Here is a 9629-nt window from a genome sequence, read left to right on the forward strand (position 1 = left end):
GCTGCCCCCCTTGCAGAGCCCCGTCCTTGCCCTGCCGGCTTTGGCCCTGCCCCAGAGCGGCTCCATCTCCTGTGACCAGCCAGACATCCCCCTCCCCGCGCTCCCATTCATACTCTTGGCTTCTCGGAGCTCCCCCACCCCCCCACCCCCCAGCGCTGGGATGATGAGAGCTTGGACGCTGCATTTAGTCAGGGTGTGCAAGGGCCGGAGGACTGTCCCGCGGCCCACCCTCACCCCGGTGCCTGAACTGAGTGGATCTGTTTGGCTGGAGTAGTGAGAGACTGAGGATGGAGGGGTGAGTGGGAGCCAGAACCAAGGGAATGGTTTGGATGCCAGAGAATGGGTAAACCTCAGCTGCATAAGATACAAGTCACAACCCTTGTACAGGTCACTTCCATGTAAAAGGTGGGTCGAGGTTCCCATCCGCCTCCTGGAGCTGGCCCTTCCCAGGTCCAGGTGAGGAAGGGGACAGAGAAAGCACACCAGGGAAGCTGGGGTAGCCTGGCCGGCCTTGGGGCCTCATCTTTGAGGAGTGGGACCTGGGGTCCCGTTCTGTGGCTTAGGCCCCTCCTGGACCCTTGATTCTGCTTTGAAGGGTTAGCGGGATGTCCGCTGTCCGGATGGCCACCCAGGAAGCAGCTCTGTGCTTTCTGGAGAAGGGAAGGCCAGCTGTGCGGGTGTCCTGCTCTAGTATCCAGGTAGGAGGTTTGCAGAGCTGCCCACACACCTACCATTCCTCCCTCCTAGGTGGCCCGAGGCAGCCGGGATGACAGCTCTCCCCAGGAACCCTGCTACCCTCTGAGAAACATGATCAGCAAGTCCCGTGAGTGTTGTCCAAGGGCTCCCCCACCCTGAAGGCTGGGCCCCCAGGAGCAGTCTTCAGCACCATCCTGGGACCCCCTGCGGGTTGTAGAGGGACAGACAGATAGCCAGGGGGCCCCCTCTTCATCTTGAAGGACAGTAGAATCCCAGGCCCAAGCCCCGTGCTGGAAAACTATGGCCAGGTGAGGGCCAGGGACTTGGGCTGCTTAAGTTGAAGGTTGCAGGGCCCCAAAACAGGGTAGGTGGACTGGGGCTGTACCTGCCTGTCTCTGCCTCTAGCTCCTCTGTGCATGCGCCCTGCAGGCTGGAAGCTCCTGGCCATGTTGGCTCTGGTCCTGGTCGTCATGGTGTGGTATTCCATCTCCCGAGAAGACAGGTACATTGAGCTGTGAGTCCAGCTTCCATGTCCTTCCACTGGTTCTTCTCAGGAATGGGCTCAGGCACGGAGTGTCATGGGGTGGCGGACCTAGTAGGGCCTGGAGGGTTCAGAGGGCCAGGGCGTGACCCCTCCCTTCAGCTGCTAGCATGAAATCCTTCCAGGAGGGTAGATAGTGGGTTGGGGGCCAGGGTCTGGGATGAGTCCCCAGGGCCCTCACCCAGGGAGCTCAGGAGAAAAGAGTTGGTGTCAGAGCGAACTTGGGTTGAGATGATTCTATCCAGCACATCACTCCCTGGGACCTTGGGACCACTGCCGTGGGGGTAGGTGGAGGCGGCCTGGGCCGCTGGCCCCTGGGCCTGAGAGGTCTGACCGAAGCTCCTCTCTCCTCTCCTTTTCTGTCTCTAGTTTTTATTTTCCCATCCCAGAGAAGAAGGAACCATGCTTCCAGGGTGAGGCAGAGAGAAAGGCCTCTAAGCTCTTTGGCAAGTGAGTACTTGAGGGTGAGGTGGGGCGGGGCACGGGGTGAGGTGGATGGTGCCACAGGGTGGGGGCCCCAGTGCTGGCTAGATGGAGGGGAACGTGCCAGTGGGCATGGGGAGGTGAGGGGAGGAGAGGCCTCTGAATCTCTATATCTGTATTATAATATAACCATTATATACAATATTATATAATGTGTAAGTATAAATTATATATGGAGTTGGAGGTTGCAGGGGCCCCAAATATTATATCTTATACATTATTTACACGTTGTATATGTAACATGTAATACATTATATTATGTGTGTTATGTATAATATATATAACCTTAGTCAGAGGCCTGACCTGCCCCTGATTCTGGCTTCCTCAAGATCAGTCCCTTTCGGGGCATCCGGGTGGCTCAGTGGTTGAGCACCTGTCTTTGGCTCAGGTCATAACCCCAGGGTCCTGAGATCGAGTCCCGCATCGGACTCCCCGCAGGGAGCCTGCCTCTCTCTCCGCCTGTGTCTCTGCCTCTTTCTCTCTCTCTCTGTCTCTCATGAATAAATAAAATCTTTTTAAAAAACAAAAAATTAATCCCTTTCTCATCCCCACCCTGCTTTCACCTCTGTGCAGCTACTCCCGAGATCAGCCCATCTTCCTGCAGCTGAAGGATTATTTCTGGGTCAAGACACCGTCTGCCTACGAGCTGCCCTATGGGACCAAGGGGAGCGGTAAGCCGTGTCGGGTTCGTGGGGGCGGTGGGCTCCCCTCGGCCACGCTGCTGCTTGTTCTTTGCTGCCTGCAGTCCCCGGGCCCACATTCAGGGCCGGGCTGATGCTGGGGTGGGGTGAGGGGTGGCGGGGCGAGGGGGCAGCGGGGGGCCCAGAGGAGCAGTGGAGGGCGAGTTGGCAGCCTTTGGCAAGCTCACTGGTTGTCATGGGCCCCTCCCCTGTGTGTCTTTTTGCAGAAGACCTGCTCCTCCGGGTTCTAGCCATCACCAGCTACTCCATTCCAGAGAGCATCCAGAGGTGAGGACACACTCCCTGCACGGAGTCTGAGCACCCCCTATTTCCTGCCCCCGTGCGACAGTCATGGGCTAGCACCTCCCAGCGGGCCCTCCTGCCTCTGGTCCCCTGTGGCCAATTTGACCCATCTTCCTAGCCTGCCCGTCTCCAGAGAGGCAGGGACACCAGTGTCCCCGGCAACTGAGCCCGGACATCCGGGTGCCATAGTAGGCAGGGTCTCGCCGTGGCAACAGGCAGGCCTGGCAGCAGGCTGGGTTGGGGGGGTGCTGGGAAATGGGGATCTCCCTCCTCCCCTCCTCTGTCTGCCGTGCTCTGCTCAGTCTTCTCTCCCGTCAAAGCCCAGGGCTGCGGAGTCAGCAGGACCGTAAGCAGGACTGCCTGGAGATGCTGGTCCATGGGGATCAGGGGCGAGGCGGCCAGGGAAGGAGTCCTGAGCCGGGCCCCAGGCAGACCCAGGGCGGGAGTTCAGTGCAGCTGGAGCAGGGCTCACGCCTGGGGCTGATCACCCTCTTCCCACGGCAGTCTCAAGTGTCGCCGCTGCGTGGTGGTGGGCAACGGGCATCGGCTGCGCAACAGCTCGCTGGGAGATGCCATCAACAAGTACGACGTGGTCATCAGGTCTGTAGGCCTGGCCCTCGTCCCTTCTGTTAGGGGGTGACTGTCGACGGGCCCGTGGGTCTCTGGGTGACGGGCATCCCCTCCCCACCTCCCAGACTGAACAACGCCCCCGTGGCTGGCTACGAGGGTGACGTGGGCTCGAAGACCACCATGCGTCTCTTCTACCCGGAGTCAGCCCACTTCAACCCCAAAGTGGAGAACAACCCAGACACACTCCTCGTCCTGGTGGCCTTCAAGGCAATGGACTTCCACTGGATTGAGACCATCCTGAGTGATAAGAAGAGGGTAAGTGAAATCCTGAGTGCCAAGAGGTTGGCAACGGGTCAAGGCTCAGCGGTGGGCCACCGCCTGTCTCAGGGCCTCACACTCCACAACGTCCGCCCCATGGTTCCAAAGAGCCCACGTGGGGAAGGTGTCAACTCCGTGTCCTGCGGGGCTTCTGAGAAGCCATCGCGGCAGCCAGGGCCTCAGAGTTTCCCGGAGGCAGGTGGCACCCCAAGCGTGAGGCTGCTGGGACAGGGAAACTGCCAGGATACAGGTTTGCCGGGGAGAAACCCGTGAGCAGAGCGCTGGTCAGGAGTCCTCTGCAGGTGGGCGTGGGGTAGGAGTCTGTCCTTCTAGGTGGTATCCACTCTTGGTTTTCAACCAGTCAAATGCTGACTGGTCCCATCTAGCATTTTGCCAAACGTAAGCACGCCCCTTCCACCTGTTCCGATATCTTTGGGAGGGGACCACATGCCGTGTCACCTGGCCTCCCCCTGAACAGGGCCCTCAAACCTCTCTCTCCTTGCTCCTCTCCTCTGGTGGCCTTTCCCCTCTGTGTGGCTGGCCCCCACCTCCCTCCCCTCTCACCCTCACATTCCTGAGGGCCTCTGCCGACGCGGGGACCCCCACCAGGCTGGACTTGAGAAACAGGCCTGCGCACACCCTCATGTCTCCCTTCCAAATCCTGTGCCCCACAGGTACGAAAGGGCTTCTGGAAGCAGCCTCCCCTCATCTGGGACGTCAACCCCAGGCAGGTTCGGATTCTCAACCCTTTCTTTATGGAGATTGCAGCTGACAAACTGCTGAGCCTGCCAATGAAACAGCCACGCAAGATTAAGCAGGTGCAGGTGATGGGCAGGGAAGCCTGAGGGCTGGGTGGGAAGTTTCTAGAGGCTTGGGAAGCCCTGGAAGACTGGAGAGGGAAGTAATGAAAGAGACCTCCCTTTGCATTTGAACAGCACCTGGGACTGCTTCCTGACCTCACCTTCCCTGTATTCAGTTTCCCTGGCTGCAGGAAGGGGGGGTGCACGCTTTTGAGACCCACTGGGCCTCTGCCCAGCAGGGAGGTGGTAGGGACGGGTCTTTATAAGGTTTAGGGTTAGAGGCTTTGGCAGGTCTGGTAAGGATTTATAAACCAGGGAGTTGCTGGGACAGTCTGTGGCCTTGACTTTAGAGCTACTGGAGTCTGTGCAGTTGCTCTTAGGTCACTGTGTCTGTGATCTTATCTTGGAACAGATTGGTCAGGATGAGTTGAGCTCAGTGTGTCTTGTGTGTCCTGGTTTGGTGCAATGTGTCAGTTTTGGAGAGTTGTGGTACAGTTTTGCAAGTTCTGGTTTTTGCACCTTCCCAAGGACAGCCACACATGTCTCAGGGGCCCCCAGAGAGGCCGTATGGGATAGTTGTCAGAGGTGACCAGTAAACATAGATAGGTCTCGGCTGTCCTGCTTAACTCTGGGGCCTTGTGCTAATTGGCCACTTGGAGCCTTGCCTTTCTTATCTATGTGGTGGGGATAGGGTCAGTACTGAACTTTTAAGGCCATTGTAGAATTTAAAAACATAATTATATAACATGCCTATCGTGGAGATTGGTACATAGTGGATACTCATTGTATTTGCCAAATTTTGCATCAATAATTTTATTCCTCACCGAGGATGCACTGTGATTCAGCTTCATAGGTTGAATGCCTCCTTTTGTGGCTGCTCAGTCCGGGGCCGCAGATTTGCACGCTTGGGGAGTAAGACAGGCACCTTGCCCTAAGGACACTCAATCTAGCAAAATAAACATACAGGTTGCAACACGGAGTGGTACAATGCCTTAGTGGAGAGTTGTTCCAGATGCTATAGGATCTGAGAGGAGGGGCCGACCTCTGTGTGGGGCTGGCTTGGACGCCCCCGCCCAGAGGAGGTGGTCATGGAGTTGGGTCTTTGAGGGGTCATGGGGCCCATCAGGCAGAGACTTGGGGAAGAGGTATTTCCTTTGGCAAGACCAGCCAGCTTCTCCAGCACTGAGTTTAGCGCAAGTGATGTTGAGGGGGCAGCCAGGAGGTGTTTTATGGCCCTGATGGGATGTGAGGCAAAGGGGAAAGTGCTGGAGTGGGGAGACAAGAGAAGGAACCAGAACCCAGCTTTTGGCGGTGGGAGGGGAAGAGGAAGGGATGCACTTGACGTAATAGTTTCCCATTGCTGCCTAACAGATCACCAGACTTGAGTGGTTTAAAGGAATACCTATTGATGGACTCATAGTTCTGGAGGTCGGAAGTCCCGCATGGCTTGGCTGCGTTCTTAATCTGGAGGCTGGGGGCTGGGGGTATTGGGGGCGAGGGGGACGTGCTTCCAGGATCTTTCTTGTCAAAGGCATTCAGTTCCTTGTGGTTCAAGCCAGCAGCGGCATGATAAATCTTGCTTGCACTTCACACCCCTGACTTCCTCCATTGCCGATCTCAAGCCCCAGATGCAAAAGCTCAGGTAATTAGGTCAAGCCCACCCGGATTATCTATCTTATGGCCAGTGGCATCTGTAGAGCGATAGAATGTAATGTAATACGTCTCAGATTTGTGGGTTCCACGTGCACTCAAGGGTCATGGGATCCCAATTATCTTCGGGATCTCCTGCTACATGATTTATTTTACAGGTGAAGTGGAGAGATTTATAGCAATTCTAGGTTTCCGGCTTAGACAGCTGGCTGGATGGTAATGTGCTTAAGGAACACAGGGGATACAGGGGGAGAGGAGAGTCTGGTACGTTTCAGGAGCCTGTGACCAGGCACAGTTGGCCAGTGGCCATGGAAATGTGGTTTGGCATATGTGAACTAGATAAGGTAATGTAGTGGTGATCAAAGCAACAGGTGAGGGGCGCCTGGGTGGCTCCGTGGTTGAGCATCTGCCTTTGGCTCAGGTCGTAACCCCAGGGTCCTGGGATCGAGTCCTGCATCCAGCTCCCTGCAGGGAGCCTGCTTCTTCCTCTGCCTGTGTCTCTGCTTCTCTCTCTGTGTCTCTCATGAATAAATAAATAAAATCTAAAGAACAAATAAATAAATAAAGCAGCAGGTGAAAGAGAAGGCCCAGGCAGGAAGGGACAGATGAAATGACAGGAGAGCTCAGAGGGGACCTGACAAGGGCCAGGGAGTGGGCAGCTGAAGTGATCGGGAAGGCAGTTGTGGGAGCTGACAAAGGCAAGATTTGTGAGGTTAGAGTACCAGGTTGCCTGTCCCGTGGATAAAGTAGGGATGGAGAAAGGAGTCCCCCTCCTCCTCCCTCCATAGTAGCCCATAAGGTGGGTGGGAAAAGTATTGCTGTCCCCACTTTACAGAAGGGGAGAGCCCGCCCTCATTAAAGAGGCACACAGTCCGTGCGAGAGCCCCAGGTTTTCTGAAAGAGGTAAGGTTTTCCAAAGCAGAGAGCAGGACCTTTCCATTCCCTGAGCAAAGAGTCCTAAGCCTCAGTTTCCCCATCTGTAAAATGGGGCCCATGATAGTGTCTGCCTCAAAAGTGTTTTTATGAAGACTGGATGCACTCATGTATTATAGGGAGTAAAATGTTTAACATAGTGTCAGGCACATAGGAAGTGCTCAAAGCTAATAGCTGATGATGAGTATTCCCATGGTCATGGTCATACTGATTGCCATCATCACGCCTAAAGACCCAAACCCTCCTTGAGATATGTTGGGCTATCCTATCCAGCCTGATAGCCGCGAACTACCTGTGGCTATTTAAATTTAAATTAATTAAATTAGGGTCGCCTGGGTGGCTCAGTGGTTGAGCCTTTGGCTCGATCATGATCTGGAGTCCTGGGATCAAGTCCCACGGTGGCGGGCTCCCTGCATGGAGCCTGCTTCTCCCTCTGCCTGTGTCTCTGCTTCTCTCTCTCTCTCTCTGTGACTCTCATGAATAAATAAATAAAATCTTTTAAAAAATAATAAATTAAGTATAAAATTAAATCAAGTAAAAGATTCCGGGGCGCCTGGGTGGCTCAGTCGGTTAAGCGCCTGCCTTCGGCTCAGGTCATGATCCCAGGGTCCTGGGCTCGAGCCCCACATTGGGGTGGGGGCGCAGACTGATGGCTAGAGCCCCCCCCCATCAGAAGAACGTGAAGTTCTTTTTTTTTTTTCTTTCTTTCTTTCTTTTTTTTTTTTTTTAGAACATGAGGTTCTTGACTGCTCCAATCTCCAGCATCCATTGGAGCATCCCTGCATCCCTGCTCAGTGGGGACTCTGCTTCTCTCTCTCCCTCCGCCTCTCCCCCAGCTCATGCTCACTCTCGCTCTCTCTCAAATAAATAAATAAAGTCATTTTTTTTTTAAGGAAAAGATTCAGTTCTAGTGCAGCCATGCCAGCCCCACTCACAAGCCCAGTAGCCACATGTGCCTCGTGACTGCTGTGCAGGGCAGCACGGATGAAGAACGTTTCCGTGAAAAAGAAAGTCTGTGGCAGAGCAGGCCTAGAAGGCGGTGAAGGGAGCAGGGCTCCCTCTCATACCTCTCGCACCCCTTGTCCCCCAGAAGCCCACCACGGGCCTGCTGGCCATCACGCTGGCTCTCCACCTCTGCGACCTGGTGCACATCGCCGGCTTTGGCTACCCGGACGCCCACAACAGGAAGCAGACCATTCACTACTATGAACAGATCACGCTCAAGTCCATGGCGGTAAGTGGCCCCCGCTTCCAAGCTGGGTGGGACGGAGGTGGGGGACCCTGGGTGAGTGAAAGTGGGGCCCCGAGGCGGCTCGTGAGGGGGTCACTCAGAGGGTCAGAACCAGAACCTAGCCCCCTGGACTCGTGGGCCTGAGTCCCCCTGGATCTGGCCACACAGGTTCTGGCTTCCTCCTGAGGGCCAGCACAGGGACGTGGGGGCTGTGGGGGGGCGCAGGGAGGCCTTCTAGGGCCGAGGAGGTCCCTGAGAGGCCCTCACTTTGCTTCCTTGGCTGTCTCCGCAGGGGTCAGGCCACAACGTCTCCCAGGAGGCCCTGGCCATCAAGCGGATGCTGGAGATCGGAGCAGTCAAGAACCTCACGTTCTTCTGACGGGGCAGGAGCTCTAGCAGTCAGTCTGCCCGCCCTGCCGCCTGAGCGACCAACCACAGCTGTTAGGGCGCCGGCGTGACCTGCTTGGATTCCCCCTCCCCGTGTGGAGAGGGGGCCTGGTACAGGCCGGGCCTGAGATGGGGCCGCGCCCCTGGCTGCTCTTGGGGCAGCCGGATCCAGTCAGGGTGGAGGCCCCGGGTGGCGGGAGGCCGTCCGAGGCGCAGGGTGTGTGGCTGAGGCACCCCTTCCCACCAGCCCTGGGAGCTTATTTAATGGGCTATTTAATTAAAAGGGTAGGAATGTGCCTCGGGCTGGTCCCATGGCATCCGGAAACGGGGGCATAGCACAGTGGTCTGCCCACTGTGGATAAAAACACACAAGTGCTTGGCCCACTAGAGCCTAGAGCCAGAGCAGGCCTCCCAGGAGGGCAGGGGCGTCTGGAGCGGGTGGGTGCCCTCCAGAGAAGGGCTGCTACCTCCCAGCGGGCATGGGAAGAGCATTGGGATGGGGTCCCATGGAGAATGGGACCTCATGTAGAAAAGAGGTTTGAAACCTAACATTAAACTATTTTTTCCTAAAACGGAAGCGGTTGTGATACCCTGTGTCCTTCAGGTTGGGGAGGACATGGAGGGGGCGAGGGGGTCCCCTGTCCCAGCACTAGGCAGGCCTGTTAAAGACCGGCAGTGTCTCTGGGATCCAGTGGGACCCAGAAGAGACCACGGTCATTCAGGAAATGATTACTGGGTACAGCGCTTGGTGCCAAGTCATTCATTGTCACCCCGTGTGGCAGGCAGGTGGTGTCAGACTGCTGGACACCCAGCCTGGCACTCTCCATCCTGGTTGACTCGCAGAGGTAGAGAGAGGCAGGAGCATGTCAGATGGAAATGGCAGCACTCTCTTCCCCTCTCCCTGTTCCTCCTCCTTCCCTCTCCAGTCTCTCTTTTCTAAAACCTCCTGCTGGGAGGTGTGTGTTTGAGGACAGGGGTGGAGTCAGACAATGGAAGCCAAGTTTCCTTTCTCAGATTAAGTGGGAATCATAAAATGG

The 9629-nt window shown here is 56.1% G+C and overlaps 1 protein-coding gene across 6 annotated transcripts in view; it reads left to right on the plus strand.

The window, feature by feature from the left end:
* The window catches only part of ST3GAL4 (ST3 beta-galactoside alpha-2,3-sialyltransferase 4), a 32194-nt gene extending 23025 nt beyond the window's left edge, over positions 1 to 9169 (plus strand). For 2 of the 6 annotated variants that reach the window (XM_055305545.1, XM_055305541.1), the window contains exons 2-11: positions 748 to 823; positions 1102 to 1210; positions 1607 to 1687; positions 2294 to 2391; positions 2628 to 2688; positions 3208 to 3303; positions 3399 to 3588; positions 4266 to 4409; positions 8065 to 8208; positions 8498 to 9169. In XM_055305545.1, coding sequence (XP_055161520.1) covers positions 808 to 823; positions 1102 to 1210; positions 1607 to 1687; positions 2294 to 2391; positions 2628 to 2688; positions 3208 to 3303; positions 3399 to 3588; positions 4266 to 4409; positions 8065 to 8208; positions 8498 to 8584 — 1026 coding nt within the window. In that variant the 5' untranslated portion in view covers positions 748 to 807 and the 3' untranslated portion in view covers positions 8585 to 9169. The remainder of the gene's footprint in view (positions 1 to 747; positions 824 to 1101; positions 1211 to 1606; positions 1688 to 2293; positions 2392 to 2627; positions 2689 to 3207; positions 3304 to 3398; positions 3589 to 4265; positions 4410 to 8064; positions 8209 to 8497) is intronic. The other 4 variants (XM_055305546.1, XM_055305543.1, XM_055305542.1 and 1 more) reach the window with 3 other exon arrangements.
* Positions 9170 to 9629: the final 460 nt, after the last annotated feature.

Source organism: Nyctereutes procyonoides, unplaced genomic scaffold (assembly GCF_905146905.1).
Source record: "Nyctereutes procyonoides isolate TBG_1078 unplaced genomic scaffold, NYPRO_anot_genome, whole genome shotgun sequence".
NCBI classification, from domain to species: Eukaryota; Metazoa; Chordata; class Mammalia; order Carnivora; family Canidae; genus Nyctereutes; species Nyctereutes procyonoides.